The following is a 24,172-nucleotide window of genomic DNA, read 5'->3' as shown; positions in this document are numbered from 1 at the left end:
GCAGAATTTATTCTAACTTGGGAGTTTGGATGTAATGAGAATCTCATCTTTATTTTGTTTCTTTTAAACAGAAACTGCAAACTGAGTAACAGCAATTTTTCAATGGCTGCTGTAGATATCCTATATATTGATATCACAAGGAGGTGGAACAGCATGGCCATTGACCACAAGGAATCAGGTAACACAGGTTTGTATTCAAAAACTATTACATCCGACTTTTGGGGTTATTTTTGTTCAATTTTAGTTGCTCAGGTACACCTCAAACATTGATAGAAATGGGAAGAAGCCATGTACACCTGAGGCAAGCATATACACAACCAGTTCTCCTGGTTAGTGCTGTGGCAGTTACCCTTCAGGGTAGTGTTACTTTAGGTGTGTAAGGGTCACCTCAATTTCACAGCTATATGAAATCTGAGTATTTGCATTTAGCATTTCAGGGTGGGTATAAATCACTTATGTGGTTGGCAGCCACGTAAGGCAAGCTGTCCACCTGTTTCTGTTGGCTTTATGTTTAGCCCACTCCCAGCTGTGACCAGGACAAGCATGATTCTGTTGTTCTAGAACAGCTTCTAACTTTTTTCCTAATATGCTTCACATGAGTGTCACTTCTGGGGAGAAAGTGTGTGTGTTACCAGAGGTGCTTTCCCTGCCTGCAGCTCACCGTGACTGATAAAATAATTTACTGAGCTGGCAGCTGCTGCTTTCAGATAACTCAACAATTCCTTTGCAAGCTGTTCTACAGCCAAGATCGTAAACGACCCCAGCTGCAGCCTTGGTTGAGAGAAATTATACCTCAGAATGTAATTGTCATATTTTGAAAAGGTGCCTTTCCTACAGCATCAATAAGCCAACACAGTTAAAGACCCCAAACCTTTCAATATCTCATCCTAAAATAATCTTCTTAAGCGTATGTTCAGACTGGGAGAGCTTGTGGCATTCTGCACAACCAATTGGGGTCTGGCTGCTTAATTAAGAATTTGAGTAGGTATTACATCAAGGTTTTAAATACAATAATTAGTGTTAATACCCATCTCCTCTTCCCCTTGGCTCTGGTAATGTGCTGTTAGTGAGATGTGATGGAGCAGCAGCTGAAGAGTCTCCCCTGCAGCATGGGGCTTCTGCAGGGGACTTCTGTGTGGGAAGGGGTAGAGCAGTTGTATTATAGCAGAGACATTTTTTGGCACTGCACTTTTCAGCTGTTTGTTTTTCATTCAGTTGAAACAACTATTGTGGAGTTGCTGGGTATGACTGAAAAAATGGCCTCTTCACCTTTAAAAGGGTTTGTAGCTGGTAGAGGCTGTGTAGGAGGGAAGTAGTGCTTCAAACAAACTCATATCTTGCTAAGGTGATGCTTGGTAATGGGGTTACCTTCATAGTGCTACAGACTGAAATAACACACTGGTGTGAACTTTTGGGTCAGATCTGTCTCTAAAAGACTTCATTCAGGTGCTGACATAAACTTGTTTTTCTCTCCAGCTATATTGTTTTCCTTGATGCTCAGTATGTTACTGTTGTCTCATTTGGCTTCAACTTAATCATTTTGGCAGCAAAAATCAAGGTTAATACTACATCAATGTAATGGTGGGATATTCTAAAATGGGTTCTTGCTGTACCAGTTTGCCCCTGGATTGCAGGCTGAGGTCTGCAAAGCCAGAAGCTGTCACAGTGATAGAGAATGTCACCCATGTGTAACCCAGCCTGGGCTTACCCTGCCCTGAAACACCCAATGAGTGTGACACCAATAAACCTTGGCTTTTGCTTTTGAAGGACAATTTATTTGCTTTCTGAGCATTCCAGATTGCTGCCATTTAAATGAAAAGATGCGAACTAGCACGATTGTGTGTGTTCACACCCATCACACGCACACTTAGCCCTGCTGCCACAACAAACAAGAGATAGCATTATCCCTAAGGCTGCTAGAAATGCCACACTCCAGTCTCTGTGAGCACCTTTTCCTTGCAGGAATGTGCCTGCAAGCCTTCGTGGAAGCGTTCTTCTGCCTGGCCCAGAAGAAGTACAAGGCGCTGCCGCTGCACAAGCAGGTGCTGTCGCTGGTCGAGCTGTGCGAGTGCCGCCTGGCTGCGCTGCACGGGAAGCGCCTGCTGTGGGGCTGCGGGCTGCCCGAGCCGCGCGGGGCTCTGCGGGCCGCGGGCAGCGCGCCCGGCCCCGGCTGCCCCGGCTGCCCCGGCCCCGGCCCCGGCTGCCCCGGCCCCGGCTGCCCCGGCCCCGGCTGCCCCGGCCCCGGCTGCCCCGGCCCCGCCCGGCCCCGCGGCTCCCAGGTGCTCCGACTGCAGAAACCACCGCAGCTCAGGGCGCTGATGTGCCGGGACACAACGGGCAGTTAATCCCCTCGTCCTGCTGGAGGAGAGACTGGCGCTGGTATCTCTTCATTTCAGAGTGATGACTGTTTATTTTCCAGCTGGATTTTTTATTTATGCTTTTCAAAAAGTCTACTGTAACTTCCCGTTTTCAAATAATGACTCTGGCGATGGCTGTTTCTTCACCTCTCTGTGGGATTTACCGTGCACATCCCGTGACAAGCTGCATTCATCCTGTGTGTGTGGAAAAAAAGGACCAACCACAGGGGATGATAACCAGCATCATGGGATTGACTGAGGCACGCTCGTGTCAAAGGAATTACATTGCTTTGTGTGCACTGGACACGTCACAGCAACCAAGGAAGGAACCGCAGCCACAAATACCAGACTGGAGAACTGAAATCTGAAATTACACTTGTGGTCAGACTTCAGGCCTCGACTCTCTTCTTTCCATGGCTTGGACTGTAGGTGTTGGAATCAATACAGATTTGGTCAATATCTATGTACTTATTTTTTAAAGTCAGTCTTAAAGCACTGAAATAATATTTTGGCGTCTACTTCTTTATACATGTCTTTGCCATGACAAGTACTGTTAGTTTTTTAAAGAAGAACTAAAACTGTTTATCCTTTTGCTTCCACAGAACCAATAAGCTCACACTTATTCACAAAAAAAGATTTACTTTCTTAAGTCGAATTTGGTGAATCAAGTGGTGGTTTTGTCTTCAGGGATTCAGCACTGCTTCTGCAGAAAGCTGTACAGTGTAAAGGCCTAAGAGGTCATCTAAATTCCAGTGGAACCAACCCTGTCACTGACTTTAGCCTAAACTAACCATATTCTAGGTTTGCTCATTTTTTGTCTTTTGCATGCTTGTTACCCTCTTGGGACCTGCAGTAACATCTACAGCAGATCATCTTTGTGTCTTTGCCCATATTCTTCATTTTTCCCTTAAATAACAGTGTAACTCTGTACAAATTAGATCTAAGGATGTTGTGTCAGAATGCTGGAGTTGTACAGGGGGGTTTTATTATCCAGGAAATGAACCATGACTTCCATGATCACACACTTCTTGTGGGGACTAAGCAGAACATGAGAAGGACAGGAATAACTTGGAACTTCAGGGGTGTGGAGTGAAATTCTTTGTGGTCTCCCATTTATTGCCATAATGAATGGCTACATCTGAGCTTGATTTTCCTCCTTTGTTCTACTCTCTAATGTTAATGACTTGGCTTATGTTTTGGTGTCCTCCATGCTATCAGAAATGGCACAGCTGTAAGATGGGCACTGAGCTTTGGGTTGGAGAACATTCCCTGAGCTCCATGTCAAAATGTTCCAGTGGCTGGTGCCCCTGAAACGTGCTGTGCCACTGAGGGGAGTCCACCTGCTCCACGTCAGGGACTAAATGCACACGTGGTGCATCAAGTGAGTTTCCACTTCAGGGAATGTTTGTAGAGTTTTTTTCCCGATTTCAGTTTTAAGCAGCATGTGTTTGTCCCAAGTGGCAATAGCAGCATGGCAATGCAATGCAGGAGTCAGGCTGAGCCCACACAAAACTAGTCCCCAGCATGTGTTCATCTCACATGTGGGCATCCCTTCTCCTTATCTTTTTCCGTAACACAAATAAAATAGTACTAGATGATCTTTTTTAGTTCAACAGCCAGACTTTGAAATTTTATGTATTGTACATAAGAGGACAATTGTAGACTAACTAATGCCACTGCCCTCAGCCTTGTTCAAATGTCATAAAGATTATTGCAGTATGAAGATAAAATGCAGAACTCCAAAGTCTGGCACCTGTCAGAACAAATGAAGCTGAAAGGGTCATTTTTTTCACACTTTCATTGTAATATATTTGAAGACATTCACAGGTTGAAAAATGGTTACTTCTCCTTTTGTGACATCTGACATTTGTCTTGCGATTGGCAGTGTGTTACTGGAAAATAGCTTACAGTTCCTCTCATCTCATGATTGATGTCCTGTAAAGACAGAGTTACAGAGGAGTCGGATTTGAAATGCAACGGCTGCGAATGCCTTTCCCTGCACCTTTGAAGTACTACGATGTGTGGCCTGAAATATCCCGGTTTTGCAATGTATAACTTACCCTGATATCAGTGGAATAAATTAACTATTGTATATTGAACACTGATAAGATCTCTCTCTCTATGGGAGACCTTTATACTCTCTGGATCTAATAGAGGTTTTTATAGCTCGTGCATCCACAGGCTGATGCTGCATGCTCTATTCATCTCCCACTTCAAATATGAAAGGTCCCTTGTAGAATAGTCAAAATATTCAATTATCTGCCTCTCGTAATCCACTGTTCATGTATTTATATAATTGGAAAATTGAATGCTGTATTATTCTCGGGGGGGGGGGAGGGAATAAACCAGGAATGTACTTTAGAGATTTAATGGCAGTCACATTTCTCTTCCCTCCTGTCTAATTCAATTTCCTCTGAATATTATTTAGCATCCAATTGCATACAGCCTTTAAGTTACCAGTCTGTGCCCATGCAAATGACCAGAGACACTTTATCCAGGATATGAATGCTAATGCACTGATAATCTGTTAATCCTGAGGTACCTCTCTAGCTAAAGAAACAACACAGGAAAGGCGTTGGATTTTTAACAGCACTTTTGTATATATTCTCTTCAGAGAATACCACAGCACTGCACTCATGATTCTATTTATGACATAAATGATACAAATATTGTATACCAGTGAAATCTTTCTTGTTATCAGACACACCGGGTCTGGTATTCCTTTCTGAGTAGAAATCAGAATAAAACAACATCTAACAAAAACTTGAGGCGAGTCCAGAATTTTAACCCTCCTCCCTGCAGGCTTGTGTGCAGCCTGAATGTGCCCAGACTTGCTCAGTGATTCCTTGTTGCATTTGTGCTTTTCTCTGTATCAGGCTGTTGCAGGTAAGGCACCAAAAATCTGCCCTGGGCTCTGGGCACTCCTTGTCCTCTGTCCCACACGCGCCGTCCCACGTTCTGGAGCACTGGGCAGACCCCACAGCGATCCGTGCCCTTCCTTGAAGGGCAGGGCAGGTGCTGGCTAATTGCAGGGCTAATGAGCACCTGTGAGACCCCAGCCCACCCGCGGCTGTGCCCTCAGCGCGGGCAGGGCTCTGGTGACGGGCTGTGCCCTCAGGAGGGCTCGGCCGCCGCCCCGGGGACGGTGAGGGCGTCTGGAGCCCCGGCATGAGGAGGGGTCTCGTCCCGCTCCGGCCCGAGCCTGGCGGGGTAGGTGCACCCTTCCTTGTCCTGGCTGTTCGGTCAGGCGGGGTGAGCGGGCAATGGCTCCTGCACTACTTTATGTGGGAGTCCCCAGAGGCTGTGCTGGGCCCGTCGGAAAATGAGGGCAGGCCTGCCCCGCTCAGCCCTTCTGCAGGGACGGGATGGGGTCCGGTGCCTGGGATGCCCTTCGGTTTCACGGAGCAGAACCGTGGGGCTACTGCTCGGTCAGATCCTCCCGATGGAGCCCCATGGGCATCCGGGAGAGCCCTGCCCAGGAAAATGTCCCTAGGAAGAGCCGGGCGCGGGCAGAGCCCGGCGTTTCCAGAACCTTCCTGGCGGCGGGGCCGTGAGGGCGGGAAGGGGCCGTGAGGGCGGGAAGGGCCCGTGAGGGAAGGGGCCGTGAGGGAAGGGGCCGTGAGGGAAGGGGCGGCGGGGGTCGCGGAGCCCCGGCGGGTTTTTGGTGCACACCCGAGGTGAAGCGGGGTGTTTCCATAGCAATGTCCAGGGTTTGCCCTCATTGCACCGGACTGAGTGAGCTCTGTCAGTGGCCCGTGGTCATGAGTGTCAAGGAGCTGGTACATGCTGTGCTTTGTGCTTTGTTCCACCTCCTGTCTCTGTCGTTGTGGAGGTTGATTGGAACCTTCGGTGTGGGGCACTCTCATCACACTCTGTGCCATGGGCAAGGACACCTTCACCTCTATCCCAGGTTTCTCCAAGCCCTGTCCAGCCTGGCCTTGGACATTTCCAGGATTCAGGGGCAGCCACAGCTTCTCTGGGCACCCTGTGCCAGGGCCTGCCCACCCTCCCAGGGAAGGATTTCCTCTGCTTTCTCAGAGGTCCTGCTGCCTCTGCAGACACCCGGCTGTGCCTCGCAGGGGTCCCGCAGCTCCTTGTTGCCCACCTGAGCAAGAACAAACTGCTCCAAGCAGAAGCTGAGCACTTGATTTTCTTAGGTACTGACTGTGCTCATGGAGCTGCCCCTCCTTTGGCCACACTGACGGGCACTGCTGCCACACCTCAGCTTGAGGGAGCACACTGCCTCTGTCCCTTTGCCCGCTGCAGATGTCCTGGGTGGATGAGAGATGGGGTTTGGGCTCCAAATTCCTGCTGAAATAGCAGTGAGGTGTCTACATCTGCCCAGCTACGCTCGACTTGTCTCGCTCTGCCCTCTGGTTGTTCCTCCATAAGGGGAAATTGATAAAGTATTTATTTTTCTCTGGCTGTTTCCATCTGTACTGCCTTGAGAGCATCCTCCGGCTCGCTTGGTTTGTTCAGCAGGATGAGGTCCCGAGCTCCCGCTATCCCTTCCCCAGCCGCACGCAGCCCAGCCCGTGCTTTTCTCTCCGATTATTTCTGCCTTACTTACCTTCACTTCACCTTAAGCGTGCACACACACACAAAATCCTCAGCGCTACCCAGATAAATCCATCTGGTCTCTGTCTCAGCCTCATTTAACCTCCCATTGAAGAGATTGTATCACATGGTATTCAGCTGGAACCTATTACCTTGCATGCCCAAGCATATCACATTGAATTACCCTGGCCCACAGGCCTGCGGTGTTTGCTAATAGCTAATGGCTGCTTTTAACTGAGAGGTGATTTATTGGAGCGCGTTTCTGTTGGCAGTGCAGCGGCGGGGGTGTGGCAGTGCGTTAAGCAGAGCTCAGCGAGGGAGCGCGGGCGGGCTCAGCGGAGCGGCTGAAGGCAGCCTGGCTTCGCACCGCTGCTGGCCCTTCCCGGTATTCCCGTGCCTCACCGCTGTCCCAGATGCAGCAGGTGTCAGGGAGCGGGAGTGAGAGCTCCTGGCTGCTGCGGGACGGCACAGGGCTCTGCCTGCCTCTTGTCACCAGCCTGAGTGCCCGGGGCCATGTGGCACATCCGTGTGCCCAGGAGTGGCCCGGGAAGGGGGCAGTGTCCCCACACCATGTCCCCTGCCCTCTGCCTCAATTGCCTCCGTGGGAGAGGAATGTTTTTTTGGCAGAATTAAGTTTACTTGTGTCGTTGCTGAATTTACTGCGGGTGTAGTGTGAAAGTGGTATGAAATTGCAGTAAAAGACAAAATTGAAAGCCTGTTGTGGTGATGTGATGCAATTTTCCCTCTTCCTTTGCCTCATCAGTGGAAATACAAAAGCCCTTCTGCAGGTCAGGTTCAGATGCATTGGTGAACAAGCAGGAGAAAGGGAGAATGCAAGTTGTGGAGGCAAACCAGCTCCCTGATTTGTGGTTTGCTGAGCCTTGAGCCTCATGTTTGTCCTCCCATCAGCCCAGGTCCCCCAGCACCCAGCTCTTCCCACTCAGGGTGAGGAGGGACCGTGGCTTTCAGGAGGAAGAATAGTTAGTGACTGTAATAAATCAAAGTCAATCAGCTTGGGAGCTGTGTTGTTCAGGCTTCGCTGCTTGATGATGTAGCACAAAAATCAAATGGTTGAGGTTATTCAATTATGGCTCATACCACCAATGGGGAAATGTGATCATGTACGGGGCCTGCATCAATATTATTTATGTGTTGAGGGGCTGTGCTGGCTGCCAGGTTGGAAATGGAGAAATCCTACACGTGTCCAAGTCCTTCTCTCTCTTCCTCTCACTTAATAACCAAGTAACATGATCCACTGTCTGTCTAAGATCAATAACAGCACAGGGCACATTGTGACAGTCTGGGAAACATTTTTCCTGAGTGCCTCAGGACCCTGCAGGTGCTGGTGGGGAAGGTGGTGCTGCCTGGCACGGGACACAAACCACCTCCATCCTGGCCTGGCTGTGGGCGGCACTGCCGGCCCTTTCTGCAGGATGTGGACGAGCGTGGGCAGTCAATAGACATGGATAAAATAAAGTTGTGAACAGCAGCAGGAGCTAAAATAGCAACATCAATAGCAGTTTCCAGATAATGATCTAATTAGCACAAACAACAAGTTTCCACTAATGACTCTTGTTCTTCCAGCTCCTTCCTTTCTGCTCTCCTGTTGTTATTGACTCTCCGGCAGGGAGCGGCTGCGCTCCTGTCTCTGGGGCCGAGGCTTTGGAGGTTTGTTTACTGCCTGGCTTTGAATTACTTCTCCAGAGGATGTTTGCTCAGGAGCCTGGGCTGCCTTGGCGTGGGATGGCTGCATGCAGAAGGTGGTGGGGGCGGAAGGAAAATCAGCTTGGCTTTTGTAGCTTTTGGGAGGCCCTGGGAAAGTTGTGCTCCTACTGCACGTCCCTGTTGTAAAAGTAAGGATGCTGACATTGACTCACTGCAGTGGAGTGGGAGCTGGCTGCTTGTGAAGGGCTTGGGAAGCTGTGAGGGAAAGATGCTTGTCAGGAGCAGATTAGAGACTGTTATTGGAGGAGCCAACACAAGCTGTTCCTGTCCCTTCCCTCCCTAGGTATGAGCCTCACCTCTGCACCTCCCTGCCTTCCTCCCACTGAAAAAACAAACAGGCTCTCCTGTGCTCTTCCAGCCCCAGCTTGGCAAGTACTGGCTTAATGCTGTCACTTCCTCAGTGGCCACTGTTCTGGCTGCTGCTTCGTCCTCATTGTGTTGGGCAAGGTTCTTGCATTTTGAAGACGCCCAGTTCTGCCAGCTGCCAGTTGCTGCTGGGCTCTGCTGGGACAAAGGAGTGGGACAATGGAGTGGGACCATGGCTGCACCACCTCAGCCTTGCCTGAGGTGCTGACTGGGCTGTGCTGGAGAAGGTGCCGCCTGGCACCAGGAGCAGCTCACGGGCCAGCGACTCTCCCTTACTGAACTCAGAACAAACCCTCTACTTGTAAGGGTGCAATTACTGGAACATCATTATTGCTGATGAGTCTTGTGCTAAAATGACTCTCCAGATTAAAAACCTCAAGCAAACGCATCTGCGCTCCCCAGGCTCCAGCCCCGTGTTCCCGTGGCTGCTCTGGCTGCTGATCTGCAATTCCGAGTCTGGCTCCGCGCAGCCCTGCCCGCCTGCCGGGGCCCGCCGGGAGCGGCCGCGGATGCCGAGAGCTGTCAAGAGCACAGAGACGGCCTGGGTGTTTTCAGCTCACAATTCAGCTCTGCTCTAATGAAGCCCAACAGCCGCTAAGGAGGTTTTATTCAAGTCAAGGTGGTTTTGACTAATCCCTCCTTGCAGTGTTTGCAGAGGTGCTGTGTGTTTCCAGGGCTGCATTTTTCTCTCAGCCTTCAAAATCAGCAGTGTTGAGGAGGATGGCAGAGCTCTGAGAGGATTTAGGCCTGGCTGGGTTTTGGCCCCTCCCTGGGCAGGGGCTGGTTCCTGACAGGAACAGGAGGAGCGTTGTCCTGGCCGGGCAGAGCCCAGTGCCCAGCCCAGCTCCAGCACAGGAATAGCCACAGGTGCTCTCCACATCCCCACTCATTTCCATGCAGCCAGCCTGTCTTCCACCTCTCCCGGAGGAGCTAATTATGATTATGTTAATGAGGCAGAGGTGCTAATGCTGCCCAGGGTTTTAATGACTTTCCTCCAAGTTTTCTTTCACTGGAGGCAGAAAGGTGGTTTGTAAGGAGGACTGGTGTGGGCAGGAGCAGGCCTGGCTGTCAGACCTCCCAAGCAAGCAAAGGGAAAGTGGTGAAGCCAGGTCAGGGCTAAAAATTCTACTGGGAGCAAATTTCAGTGATCTCTCTGGGGAGGCAGATAAGACAGGTTTGTGTGTGCATGTGACACGTGCCAGGATGCTCTAAAAGCTGGAAATGATCGAGTAGAGGTGCTGGAGCACTTATGTAAAATATCTAAATAAATCTTTAATATTTCTAATTGCAAATGTACATAAATTGCACAGCCACATCATTTCTTTGAACACCAACAACTTCCTCTGTACATTATTACATAGTTTAAAAGGAGCTGAAGGAGATTCAGCAAACACTTCCACTTTGCATTTTTGTTTTTTTAAACATACTTACAAAAAAAGATTTGTTTTTCTTTATAAGAGGATATAAAACATAGCGACTGCTTATCAGGAACAAGTATCAGCCTAAGCAGATATACAGAGAGAGGTATATCTTAAGACACAGTGATGTATGATAAAGGAATATGTGAACATGGAGGCTGCACTCTGGGGTACTGGTAGCTGATGCAGAGCCACATGGCATTTACAGCAATGTCACAGCTCAGGTGATCTGTGAAAGTCAATGCTTGAATGTGACACCCTTTTCAGAAGCATGGCTGTTTCTGGATGTTGTGCAACGCCCTCAGGACTGGATTTGGTTTGGAAAGCCCATGAGCTGCATGTTCTCATGCTGCTGTTGTCCTCCCACTCCCCCACAAGTGATTTCCCCAGGGGAGAAGGAAAAGGCAGCAGTTTGTCTGTGTGGGGTCAGAGCAGGGCGGGTGCCACTGTCTGAGCAGGGACTGTCCCTTCCTGTGGCCACTGCAGGGAGCTCCTGGTGGCCATGAGGCCACGGCTCTGCCCCACACCAGGTCCCAGTCCTGGCCAGCCTGGGGTCCTGGATTGCTTTGAACGCCAACCTTTGGGAGGAAGTGACCCCAGCAGTCACTGCAGGTGGGAAGGACACAGCATCCACCTAGGAATGGTGCCACAGGTGTTCCCTTTGGACTTTTGCTTTGTGCTGTCCAGGCAAAGCTGTGTGAAGGACAGGGCAGGGACCCTGGTGGAGCTGCTGGACCCACTGGTCACAGGCTGCTGCCTCGTCCCAGGGCTGCTCCCCCTGCCCTGGGATTGCTGGGGGCAATGAGCCCCTCTGAGATCAGACCCTGGCCACAGCCTGTGCCTGCCCTGGCTGAACACATCAGTGCATCTGCCATCTGTGACTGGAAATCCTCTCCTTGTCCATCACAGAACAGGCCTCAGCACATTTTCTATTGCATCTGGGTGTGGACATTAGGAACAGGAAAAAGCTTATGAACAATCTAAACTTTGGGAATGATTGATTCCTTGCTGATTGCTTTCCTAGGAGAGCCTGTGACACCTCGCTGAGGTCCAGCAAGTCCCTTTGCCCTTTAGGAGTATTCATAGTAGCAGAACCTGTGTCCTGCAACCTTGCAGCAACCTCTGGGACTGGCTCCCAGACCAGAGGGTTCCACGTGTTCTCACAGTGCAATCAGTGCTTTACAGCTGCAAAAGCAGAAAACAAAACCAACCAGACTCAAATGACAATGCAAAGTGACACCGGACTCTTTGGATGGCGGCAGGATTTGCTTAAACTGGTGCAAAAGGGGCTGGTGACTACACTGTGGTATTAGTTGGCATGGGGAAGGACTGGGGTCCCTCCCATCGTTTGGCACTGAAGCCATAATCCCTGTCCAAAATGATGATACTTACAGTCTGCAGAGACCTTGGGATACCAGTCAGTCTCTCACCCCCCTTCACACAAAACCGCTCATTTTTTCAGGAGCGTCCACTACAGTTTAACAAAACCCCAAATCAAAACTCTAAAAACAGAATCTTTGAGGTGGGCCCACCACAAATCTGGATCCATGGCCTTGCTCCCTTCCCTCAGATCCCCAAGGGAGGAGGCTGGAGTCAGAACACGGGTCTGGATGCGGATTTGGCAGCCCGAGCCCACCTCTCCAACACAGCAGTGAGATACAGCCAAATCCCGACCGAATAAGCAGCACCAGAAGTAAGTCACTATATACAACTGTTAGTGAGATAGATACGGTACAGTAAACACTGAGAACATTTACAAAAAAATATTAAGACTTGTATTAAGATAAAAATTGGAGTGTTTTTGCTTTGTTTACACTTTGACGAGTTTGCACTAGAACAGCCTCTTACTGTAGAAAGCGCAAGAACCAGGAAGGAAATGGAGCCGATCACAAAACCTTGGGGACAGTGGTGGTTTGCTCTGGTGCTGCAGCACCTCTCAGATCCAGGTATTGCTATGCCAGCCACCAGCTCCGAGGCCATGGCAGGGAACGCGTGGGGCTCCTGCACTCACACACACACGCACACACACAGAGAAATGTACAGCTTATAAATAACAGAAACACAAACTGAAGGAACAGAACTGAGCCTGGGCCTGAACACCTGCCCCCAAACCTTTTTAGGGGAGAGTCATGGTTAGGTCCAGTTGTTGACAGTTGCAGGAAAAGGAAACAGGGAAAACCAGGGGGGAATCTCTATGTAACGAGACTTCATCCTGATTTAAACTTCTTTTAGTGCTGGCTTGGGAAACTAAGCGTCAACTCCAGAAGGTGTTGGCACTGGAACTTTTAAGATTTTAATAACTGGCTGTGGAAGAATTTAAGCATTCCTGCTATTTCAGCAGAACAATGTGTTCAGTAATTTGCAAGTTTGAGGGTAGCCAGGAGTTTGTGACAGATCAGGGTGGGGAGGGAGCAGTGCCTTGGCTTGTGGTTGAGGAGAAGATTAAGATGTACTGTGCTTAGCTTCAGCACTAAACAATTGGCTTGTGGGTGTTTCTTTTTCCAGCTCTTACGGAGAGCACTGACTGCATCCCAAAATTACTTCCATGTATGAATGGAAACGTCGCTGCTGGGGCGCCGGCCCCATGCCCTGTTAGCGTTTCCATTCCTCTATGTCACTTCTGTCTTGAAAAACTCCAGTCTCTCGCAACATAAATACTTAGAATTCAAAACAATCAGCTCTAAACAGGCATCTTAGGGCAAAAGCATTTAAAATAGTCTTTTTTTGCAGGGTTCTTATGTATTTGATTCTGAGACAGTGGCAGGTGTAAATCTACGCACCCAACGGTTCACAGTACCCTGTATATTCCTAACCTGTCTGGGTCTTTCTCCAGTTGTAACCTTGACAGGTTTGTGAGGTTCTTCAAAGCCATCTGTGCTAGTCTCCAAAATTCAAAGGTGACTGTACTTGCCATAGGTACTGAGTTATGACATTGCTCTGAGGAGCTCCGTTTGGGGTCTGCTGTGTGCTGCACCCCGCGGCAGGTGGTGGTGGGGTGTGGAGACCTCAGTGCAACACGTTCGCTCCTCCTGGGCTTGGCCCAGGGTTTCCAGGGACCAGAAAAACGTGTAGGAAAAAGAGCATCTTAAATTTTGCAAACGATTGCATGAGGAAGAATGCTGTTAAGGAGCTTTATGGCTGTGGGGCAGCACGGCAATGCAGAGCTTACTGGCAAAGTGTCCTGCTCAGGCAGCCTGGCAGGTGTGAGGCTGGAGACGGTACCTAAGCAGAGCAGAGCTCAGGGAACGTCCTAGTCCCTTGGGCTGTACATTTACACATGGCAGGAGGAGCTAGGACAGGCGTTGAGCAGTGTGTTAACCTTTAGAGGGAGCATAGGCAGATGTCCTGTACACTGTACACTGTCCGTATCTCAGAGAAACCTCTGGCTCTCGGTACGAGGGACCTGCTCTGAGAGTGGGACTTGTGAAGGGCTAACTGCAAGAACCACAAACCCACAAGCACACCGTGGCGGCAGGTCAGCGGCACACCCCCGTGAAGGGGCCGCTGAGCACAACGTGTCTGTGCCGAAGCCGCGCGTTCGGCGCTGCCAAAGTCTAATCCTGGCTTATGCCTGCACAGTGCTCCTGACAAGGGGCCTTTCGGTGGTGGCTGCTGTTCTTGGTGGTTACTCCCTTATGACCATGTTTTACATTCTTCAAGCCGGTTAATTTCCATGCAGTGCTCATTCCCAATTTAAAGAGGACAGTATTCCAGAAAATGGGATCTTTTTTTTTCTAATGCATACTGTGAAAGAAAAGAAATACAATTACCGATCTTCATGGTTCTTCAGGGCTTTTTCTTGTTTCTTTGTCTGTTTTTCTCCCCAGAAACAGTAAAACTCTCAGCACAGAGCATTCCATCCCCACAATGAACCCTTGATCAAGCAGGAAGCTGCCACTCCACGTAGCCCCCTCGCTCCCCCTCTACCACAACAGGCACCAGCAAATCCAGCCCCTGTCCCTCAATCACAGCTCAGGGACCAAGCTCAGGCAACATTCACTTTATTCTGGCAGGAAGTGTGCGTGGGACAGTGCCTGGGGCTATTGCTTACAAAACTCTTCCCCTTTATTGGTGAGAGAGCAGAAGCTGTCCAGAGGAATTGAGTTGCCATTCACCAGGTGCCAGCTCCTCCCTCCACTCCTGTGCCAGAGCCTTGGCCTTGCTCTGTGCCCCTGGGCTGCCCAGGGACCCCCAGCAGCAGCACTCCTGCCCCCCGGCCACCGGGGCTCCCCACACAGCACCCCTTTGGCCACCACACCGCCCTGACCTTCCATCTGCACTGTGCTCCCTGCATGGGCGGAGTTAATTAAACACTAATTAGCTGCATAAATACCCTGTGGATGCTGTAAGTCAGCGGCCTCACAAAAGCCCCCAGGAAGGATGCTGGGCTGGGGTTCACTTTGGGAGGGCTGTGCTCCAGGGGGAGTCACAGGAGGAGCGGGCCAGGCTTTGCTGCCGCTCTCGGACGCTACATCCAGCAGCACACTTGAACTGGGCTTACTGGGCCCCTGCCTGCTGCAGGCTCTGCCCAGCTCCCTTTATTTCTCTTACTGCAATGACAAGGACGTTACTCCTTGCTGGGAGGGGTGAGGCATATCCTTTGGGCAGTTTAGAAGGAAAAGGTTACTTTTGTTTAAACATTAAACACTGACTCCAATCCAACAGTGACAGCGATTCTCAAATATATGTTATTTCCTTATGCCACTCATCTCACACTCGACATTCCCGTCCCTCAAAGTGCTGGCAGGACATCTCCCAGCAGGGTCAGTCGGCGCCGTCCGCAGTAAGGAGCTGGTGCTCGGGGAGCAGCCGTTCTCTGAAGCCGCGGCTCACGCCTGCTGCGCACGGTCCCTCCGGCCAGGCCTCTCCTGCGGCAGCGCCCTCCGCGCGTTAACAATTACTGCTGTTTCTGAATTCTCCATTCTCTGTAATCTGCAATTTAGTTGGGTTTGTGGGGGAGATCCCATTACGTGTCTGCATGCTGTACCTCTCTTTCAGCTGAGTAAGGGCACTCATTAGCCGTGCGTTGGCAGCATCCAGGGAAGCAATGCGTTTCTCCTGCAAGCAAACGGGCAGAGGGCAGGTCAGTGGAAAGGCACGAGCCCTGTCCCTCTGGGATGTCAGCCCAAGACAGGGACCCAGAGGCCTTTTGGACCACGACCTTTCTCTTTGGCATGCCTAGGTGAGGGGTTTTTAAGTACTACACAGCACTTTTTGAAATCCGCAGGGCTACAAATATCCCCTGCCTGTGCAATGTGAGCTACATTTATTTTAGGATCCTGATGAAAATGGAGGTAACACAGTTGTTCTAATTATTCAGTTATATACTGTACTGTTTGTTCTAACTCAGCTGTTACAAAAGATGGTAGGGTTCAATTTCTAAACCGAAACTCTCCCAAGATAGTTATTCCTGTCAGTATTTAATTAGTATAAATTAATAGTTTAAATGACTTGTAGCCTCCCAGGTTGTCTTTGATGGCAGCTCTCACCAATTACAGCATTGTAAGGATGGGAGCAAGAGCTTCCATGTTGCAGCCTGATTGTACCACTCCTGTTCTTTGTGACACTGAACAAGTGTCATCTTCCTGTGACTGCCACGAGCAGAGGAACAGAACCAGCTCAGGGGCCCAGCAGTTGCTTGTGTGTAACTCTGAAAGTCCAGCAATGAACACGTCCAACACGTGTACAGCCTGAGGTGACCAACAGAGAACAGCAGAGAGCGTGCAGGGGCACGGTCAGAACCTCACATGTACCCCACGAGGTGCAGGGGACAGGAGAAGGTCCCAGAGCTGCTGGGAGGCTGCAGGTACCAGCACTGACACCTTAGGGACACCCTGGGTCTGCTTGGCTCTGCTGGAGCGTGGAGCAGAACAGGATGGATGATTTAGCAGCTTTGAACAAATTCCTCCCATGTTGGCTTGGCTGTGGGCAGGCTGTGTGTTCCTTGTGTCCAGGTCCTGTTCTGATGATCCAGGCATTAGTGGCACATGAAGCACCAAGCAATGCTCCAGGGGATGTGATCCTTTCACTAAGTTGTGGACTCGATCCCTCCCCACACTGCCACCCTCTGTGCCACGCTCCAAGGCTGCACACAGCTGTGAAGTCACCGTGTCCTGCTGCAGCTGGGGACTGCACCCTGAAAACTGCAGCAGCCTTTGGCACGGGGCACTCACCTGTGCATCAATAATCTTCTGCTTGGAATCCACAGCAGCCTGCATTTCAGCGTGGTCCTTCTTTAACTCCTCCTCAACTGACATCAGTCTGGGAGCCAAGCACACAAAAAAATCACATTGGCTGGGCTCTGCTAAACCCAGGTATTACCCTCACACTCTGCCTCCTCTTACCCACAAACCAAGCTTTTTTTCTTGGCTCTTTCTAGCAGATGCCCCAAAGCTCACCTAACAGCACAGTGAAGGCTGACCCAGGGGTGAGGGCTGACTGAAAGCACTAAGTGGGCTTGGCTCATGTAAAGGTGAAACCTGCTGCACTGAAGCAGTCTTGGACAAATGTAAACCACTTTCCACTAGGTGGGAGAAAGGGATTTAGAGTTACAGGTAAGGGATGGTGATGTGATCCAGCTATATGAACAGAGCAAGCCTGCCAGACCCTGCAAGCTCTCCCCTCCTGAAGTTCTGCCCTTGTGCATCAGGAAAGCATTAGGGTTTTCCTTGTCCCAGGTAACACTGAGGGGAAAACCCATATGTGAAACCTGCCTGCACCTCCAAAGAATCCTGATTCTCCTGGGAAGGTGTGAGCTCTAATGTCAGCCAGGCTGCCCTGCCTTACTGCCACCCCAGCACTCCCATCTCCCTGTACCTGCTGATGATGCCCTTCATCTGGATCTCCTTATCCTCCTGCTGCCTCCGGAGCCGCTCCTCGCTCTCCTCCAGCCTGGCCTGGTACTCCAGCACCAGCTTCTGCGTGGTCTCCTCCTGGCATTTGAAGCGAGTCTCGTATTCCTCCAGCTTCTTGTTGGAGATGCGGAGCTTGTCCTGCAGCACCACCAGGTCCTGCTGGTACTGAGCGCCAGGGACAGACACAGGAGGAGAAAACACACGTGGCACGTTACCTCGTAGGGTTTGCCCTTGCCAGGGTTTCCCCCAAACCCCTCACGCCCCTCTCCTGGTATCAGACTATAGCTGCAAACCCGTATCAGACAACCCCGCTCGCCGACACCTCCTCTTCCGTCTTCTCAGCGGCGCCGGGGGCGAGGCCGGGTCCGCGGGGCGGGCAGGTCGCTGGCAGGTGCAGAGAGTGGGCTGTTAGCAGAGTCTGGCATTTCACAGGGGAAATGCAGGTTAGAGCAGGCCCAAGGCAAAGGCAGCTTCTCACACTGACAGCGCGGGCTCGCACAGGCAGGGAGGCTGCGGCCGTGGGACTCGGGGTTCATGCAGGAGCTCTGCAGTCTGCAGCAGTAAATGGGGGGCTTTGGGCAGGCTGGGTGCCAAGCACGAGGGGCAGTGACAAATGCAGGACACTGCTGTCTCAGCACCCTTCATCGAGCCGAGGGCACCGTGCTGGCTGAGCAGGGCACAGAGCACTCCTGCCTTTGGGACCCAGCACTTAACTCAGATCTCAAACCAGGGCTCAGGCCAAGAAGAGCTGCTGCATGAAGCCAAGACCCCACAGTTGTACTGTTCATTTGGGTGAAGCTATAAATCAGCAGCAGAATTACATAAAGCAATTTTAAAAATTAAGAGCTTTTCAACTTGGTAAAACTGGGTTCAGCTATTGCAGCAGCACAGCATTCAGTAAACTTGCTTTGCTAAAGGAAAATCCAGTGAGTGTGTGCACAAGAAAACTGCTTTAATTTCAAAAAATTGTATTTGGACATAGTCTTTTAAAAAAGCATCTCAACTGGAATAACTTTACAATAATTAACATGCAGCTGATAATGTGGCATGCTGCTTTTAAAGTCAGATATAGGAAAAAGGCTTCCATCTGAGTCATGAAGGCTGTTACAGCCACAAGTGTTGTTAATGAACTGAGAGAAGTGCACTCTGTTGTGTCTCGACTTGGCCTTTCCCCTTTGGCCATCGTACCTGGGTAGGCACGGCAAGGAAGGGCTGGATCTGTGACTCCAGACCAGCTCTAGGGAGAGGGGAGGGCAGCCAGGCTGCTGCTGGGGACTGGCCAGCATTCCACTCAAAAATAACTGCAAATGTTTTTGCAGCACTCCACTCAAAAATAACTGCAGCTCCCAAGGATTGAAAATTTAGGAAGCTGATTGTTTCCTGAACTGCAAAAGTACTGGAGTGAGGTGGTTTTCCTTTAGCAAAGCTCTTACTGCAGCACAGGGACAACACAGTTTGCACATGGAACCTGAAGCAATGAGGGAACAAAGCTGCACAGTAGCACTAAAGTCAGACAGCAGGGAGTTGCTTGAACAGGAAAGATTAAATACCTACCCTAGCCTTAAAATAGGAGCAGCGTAAGTGAGCTCAGAGGAGAGCAGGAGAGGCCTCAGAGCCCGAAGGAGTCGCTCCTGTCTCTAGAACACTTGTCTCATTCTCAGTTACCATTCAGGTCTTACAGTGATGGGGAGAGAGTTTATGCTAATGGTGATCTTGAATGTCAGTGATTGATGGGACAGCAGAGTAAGGCAAGATGCTGCATGGCAATGAGACAGCCTGGGCTGGGGCTCTCACTGGGCTTGGGGCAGGCACTGGGATGCTGCAGTGCCATCGGGGTTTGGAACCCCACCACTGCCTGCCCTGTGCCCACTCAGGATGGGCTGAACCCACAAAACTGCCCTGATCTTCCTGGGGCAGCTGGAGCTGCTGCCTTGTACCTGCTGGCTCCTACAACACCTGCCCTCAGCATTTCCCTGGCTTTAAGAGGTCCCCAAATGACCCAGCACAGCAGAATGAGCACAGGAAGGCTATTGGAACAAAGCCAGAGACACGTCTGTGCTGGGAAACAGGAGGGGGGCTCAGGGAAGGATGGTGTCTGCAGTGCTGGTGTGATAGAAGAGAAGCACATTGAGGAAACATCCCAAATGCTATTGATGCTCAAGTGCCACAATCCCGGCAGAGCCAGGCTGCTAAGAACCCTGCAGAAGCAGCAATCAGCAAAGATGGGATTTTCCCAGATTCTGACTGTTGGATCCTCATTTTTATCCTTTTTCATCCTAGCCATGTCTACTTTGTCTCTTCTCAGCTTCTCCCACCCTAGACTTGCCCAGGAAGGAGGGGAAGGGAGCAGCCTCTGCTTCAGAGGCACAGGGCCTCTGTAGGCCCAGGGGTGAGACTGAATACTCTGTACATGGATTCCTGGCAGACCCCTGACTGGCCAGGCCCTGATGTCTGTGACACTGCCATAAGCTTCTGGAAGTGCCACAAAGTCACCCCAGGCACCAGTGCAGTCTCTGAGACCAAAATTTGGACTTAATTTTTAGGTCTGTGAACAGCTTTCTGACAGGGAGGCTGCTTCCTGCTCCATGTCCCTGTTGTGAGGCACGAGGCTGCTGTGCCTTACTCCACCTCTGTTACAGATCTTAATCCCCTTTTTAAGCTTTCTTCCCAGCATCTGGGTGAGTTGGAAAGGGGAGAATAAGAGGCACTGGATGGCTGCAGAGTTTGTTTCAGGGCAGCATCAGCACTTGATTCCTGGCTCCTGTCTTTCTTACTTGCTTTCATCAGAAGGTGATTGCAGTCACACTGTGTGTGCAAGCCTCCCAAACGTTCCCCACAAGTTCCCTGTGAGGCCGAGTAGGACAGGGAGCAACCTGGCTCCTCTCTCCTGGGCAGGGACCTGCACACAGCCCCCCTTCTCCCCAGGGTGCTCAGGGAATGACATTCAAGGAAATCCTCTCTCTATTCAGAAACTTGTTTCAATCCAATCGGGTTTTACCTTTTCTGCTTGGCTGAGCTCGTCCTTATTCCTGAGCTTATCCCTGTGCTTGGAATCTGGGTCAATGCTTTCATCTTCTAAAAACTGCATGTTCATATTCAAAAGCCAAGCAGCAGTGCGGTCCAGGGCATTGGGGTTCACAGGAGAAGGGGCCTACAATGAAACAATGATACAACCATGACAAAAGAAAAACCTGCAACACAAATGGTCATGAAGCTGGAGAGAGAGAGAGTTTCCTTCCATCAGACCCTCTCCCATGCTGCTCAGGCAGCAACGAGCCAGGCTGAGCTCCCAGAGCAGCTGGGGCTGGAGCAGGACCAACTCCTGTTGTGCAGTTGGACATTACTGTGGAGCCTGCTCGACGTCATGGCCCGGTGTCTGAGCAGATCCTGTCGCCTCACAAGGACACGACCTGCGAAGGTGCTGAGCTGCAGGTGAGCAGAGTGGCTGGATGTGGTTTTTTCACTCCAAGAGCAGAGTTCTCTCAAGTCTCCATCTTGCTATGAGCCATCTTTGCTTCCGTGGATTCCATAAAACAAGATCTGAAAACCAAAACTCTCCTGATGACAGTGCAGGTGCCTTCTTGGAGAACAAAAGTTTCTTTTCAGCTGGGGCTACACTAAGGATGCTGAAGAGCTCTAAATGCTCAGTATCACTAGCAGTGATGTTTCGTGGCCAGTGAGCTACAATCAATCTGATGCCTTTCAGTCCTGGCCTGGGCAGGGACTGCCAGTGGCACTAAATATTTTCCAACCACATTACAAGGAAGTCACTCTTCAGCTATTTCCCCTCCATCCTGCCTTGTTATAAGCTGCAGTAAACAGTGAGATGAACACGTGGGATCTGCATGACTTGATCATTTGAGTTAATGACTTGAGAATTCAAATTAACAATCGGAAAAGTCAGAAACTTTCTTCATTCCAATCTCTGGATAGAGAAACCCAGTCACTGTCAGGCAGCAGAACAGGAGGCTCTGTCAGAAGGAGTGGGGACTGGTTTCATTTCCTCACTGGGGTCAGGGGCTTTCCCATGCCATCTTCCAGCCTGGTCTTCTACCTCCAGAATTTTGAATCAGAAGCATCAGACTTGGCTCATGAGCATCGCTGGCTACAAATCCTCATGCTGCCAACATGCAAATCAAATGTACAGAGTGAGGGTGGGGGAGGCATTCTGAGACTCCAGGTCTGAAGAGAAACTTTGAGAGGGCCACAGGCGTGGGTGGAGGAACCTTCTGCAAAGATAACCTGGCCAGAGCTTTCCGATGGCCACCTGGAGAATCCTTGTCTTTCTGGAAGAAACCCTGCTGGATGCAGGCCTCTGCTCGTTGCACAGCTCTGTGCCCTCTGTCCCTAACAAGCATTGATTGTGTTACACAAAGGCTGCTGCACAGCCGCTAATCCAGCGCTCACGGATCGATAGCGGAATCGCGGAGCGGCCTCAGATGGGAGCATGAACAACCTTCTGTGGGCAGCACTGACCAGGCTCCACAGCTGCACTGGGGGCTGGAGAAGGGCCTGAGCTAACTCAGGCTCTGGGTGCAGTGAGCTCTTGCTGCTTGTCCAGTTTCGGTGTTTGCTTTTCTTCACAACTCTCCTTTTAGGCAAAGAGGCCATACTGTGTTAATGTTCTGTAGGGCTGGTTTTGAAATGCAGAGTGAATAAATGAGGACTACAAAACCGTCTGTCCATGCCAGGACATCCAGAGGGCCTTAGGCCTGTGACCTACTGCCTTCCATTTTACCTCCATGGACAGTGGAATTCTGCGCAGCCCAGCACGTGGTCTGGGACTGGGATCACTGCAGAGCTCTGCACAGCGGGAATGTCACTCCGGGCTCCTTCCTCCCCACTCATACAGGAGGGTCTCACAGAGCAAACAGGAATGCCCAGGAATGCCACGGCCCCGTTGGGAGGGGAGCAGCAGCAGGGAGGCTCTTAGTTACAGGAGATCAGGGTCTGTTCCAAGCCTGGGAGATGGCGCGGGGTTGGCTATGGCATGGGATGAGAGCCTGGGCATGGAGAGGCAAAGCAGTGACAAGATGGTAGCGCAGGACAGCGGCATGGCTGCCACCGCCCTCGAGCCTCTGCCACCTACCGCCGTCACGCTCCAGTGTGCCACGTGACGGACACCAGGAGTGGACGCTGCTCTGTGCTCCTGACCCTGAGGCCTCTGTCTCCGGCCGAGGTGCCAGAGCCAAGGTACATCCCCACCTGTGATGCCACTATGGGGTTGGCACTGATGTGGCAGCTCAGAGCCACATCCCCTCCCATGGCAGCAGTCTCCACGGGTAACCCCACCTGGCCCCTCCAGTGCCAGGGCCTGGACAGCCCGAACTCACCTGTTTGTGCATCGTGCGCTGCTTCATCTCGGGGCTGTCACCCTTGGAGGAGGAGGACTGCTGCCGGAGTCGCGCCCCGCTGCCGGGCCAGTCGGGCGACGAGGACATCATGCTGCCGCTGGAGGGTCGCTGGTACTGCACCGTGTTCAGCAGCGAGGGCGGCGTGCGGCCGCGGCTGACGGGCGGGGGCGGCGGGGGCGGCTGGTCGATGCGCCGCTGCGGCCCCGCGCTGTTCTGCCGCGGCATGGTGGGCTGGCCGCCCTTCTCGGTCAGCGACAGCTGCCGCCGCGCCAGCTCCCCCGGCCGCCGCGAGAAGTCCTCGCCGGCGGCGGGGCCCGCGAAGCCGTGCTTGTTGGCCGTCAGCTCCTCGCTGTTGCTGTGGGAGCTGAGCGAGCTGTGGCACTCGGAGCCGGAGTCGCCCAGGCCGCGGGGGGACAGCGGCAGCCCGGCGGCCATCTGGTACACGGGGTTCTGGAAGGACAGCGGCGCCAGCAGCTGCGGCCGGCCGGGCGCGCTCTCGCCGCTCGGCGTGGTGGGGGTCTGGCCCACCCGGCGCACGGTGGCCATGCCCGTCACGCTGTTCTGCTGAGTCCGTGTGGTCCACACGCCCTGCAACTGCCCCAGGGACGACTGACTGTCATTGAGCGAGTCGGCTGTGCCGGGCGCGTTGGCCCCGCTGTCCAAGAGCCGATTGTCCTGCAAGTCCACCATGGACAAACTCTTGCTGCCATTAGACATCTGCACGTCGGGCTCATTGGCCTCTGAGTAACTGGAGCTTCGGGCAGGCGAGGGCTGGGCCCCAGCAGACCTTGTGACAAAAAACAAGTCCTTGTTTTCAGGGGTTGGAGATGGTAACCGTGTGAAATCTATCAGACTGCGGGGAAGTCAGTGCGTAAGAAGAGGAAAGGAAAACAAAACAAAAAAGAAGAGTTGTGAATGCTGCACCAGAGCAGGAAAACGAAATCACTCAGAAATCAGGGTGGCGCAGCTGTGTGGGACAGGGATGGGGACAGGGACAGGAGCCAGCCCTGGCAGGAGCAGGGACAGGGCTGGCTCAGCCAGGGACAGTGTGAGGAGTGGGGACGGTGCTGTGGAGCCCTGGGCTGGCCTGAGAACGGGCAGGTGAGGGCAGGTGAGTGAGGGCAGTGTGTGCACACAGGGCACTGCACTGTCACCAGGCTCAGGGACACACCCAGGGGGGCTCTGCTCTGGTCAGTGCGTGTCACCCTTCCTGCTCCCAAAGGCTGTATCCATGCCAGTCCCGTGCCCCTGCTCTGCACCTGGGCAGCAAGCTCCTGTGGGCACACTGGCCAGGATTTGGACAGCACAGAGCACCGTGGGGCCGGCTCCACACCAGGCCTCCCAGGTCAGTGAGCACTCACACAGCAGAGCCAAAGCCTGGCAGCTGAAGGTTATCCCCCCACTCCTGCTGCAATGCACATTCATACAATATTGATTTCTTGGGGATAGGAAGAAAGAGCTTTGCAGTAGCTTCATGTGAATATTCTGCTGATCAAAGATGGTGCATTGTAAGCAAGTATTGGGAGGGAAGCATATTGTCA

General features: G+C 51.7%; 2 protein-coding genes across 21 annotated transcripts in view; one reads left to right on the top strand and one right to left on the bottom strand.

Moving 5' to 3' along the window:
• The window catches only part of TTLL11 (tubulin tyrosine ligase like 11), a 35,979-nt gene extending 30,859 nt beyond the window's left edge, over nucleotides 1-5,120 (top strand). For 8 of the 9 annotated variants that reach the window (XM_064393882.1, XM_064393876.1, XM_064393878.1 and 5 more), the window contains 2 exons: nucleotides 72-187; nucleotides 1,963-5,120. In XM_064393882.1, the coding sequence (XP_064249952.1) occupies nucleotides 72-187; nucleotides 1,963-2,345 (499 nt within the window). In that variant the 3' untranslated portion in view covers nucleotides 2,346-5,120. The remainder of the gene's footprint in view (nucleotides 1-71; nucleotides 188-1,962) is intronic. The other variant, XM_064393877.1, reaches the window with a different exon arrangement.
• A 5,132-nt stretch (nucleotides 5,121-10,252) lies between these two features.
• Nucleotides 10,253-24,172, bottom strand: part of DAB2IP (DAB2 interacting protein) — a 159,903-nt gene continuing 145,983 nt past the window's right edge. For 9 of the 12 annotated variants that reach the window (XM_064394028.1, XM_064394025.1, XM_064394023.1 and 6 more), the window contains 5 exons: nucleotides 22,611-23,484; nucleotides 20,276-20,428; nucleotides 17,240-17,442; nucleotides 16,597-16,684; nucleotides 10,253-15,481 (listed from right to left, as the gene is read on the bottom strand). In XM_064394028.1, the coding sequence (XP_064250098.1) occupies nucleotides 15,314-15,481; nucleotides 16,597-16,684; nucleotides 17,240-17,442; nucleotides 20,276-20,428; nucleotides 22,611-23,484 (1,486 nt within the window). In that variant the 3' untranslated portion in view covers nucleotides 10,253-15,313. The remainder of the gene's footprint in view (nucleotides 15,482-16,596; nucleotides 16,685-17,239; nucleotides 17,443-20,275; nucleotides 20,429-22,610; nucleotides 23,485-24,172) is intronic. The other 3 variants (XM_064394027.1, XM_064394026.1, XM_064394029.1) reach the window with 3 other exon arrangements.

Source organism: Passer domesticus, chromosome 18 (assembly GCF_036417665.1).
Source record: "Passer domesticus isolate bPasDom1 chromosome 18, bPasDom1.hap1, whole genome shotgun sequence".
NCBI classification, from domain to species: Eukaryota; Metazoa; Chordata; class Aves; order Passeriformes; family Passeridae; genus Passer; species Passer domesticus.
This window is presented reverse-complemented; position numbering and strand designations above follow the sequence as displayed.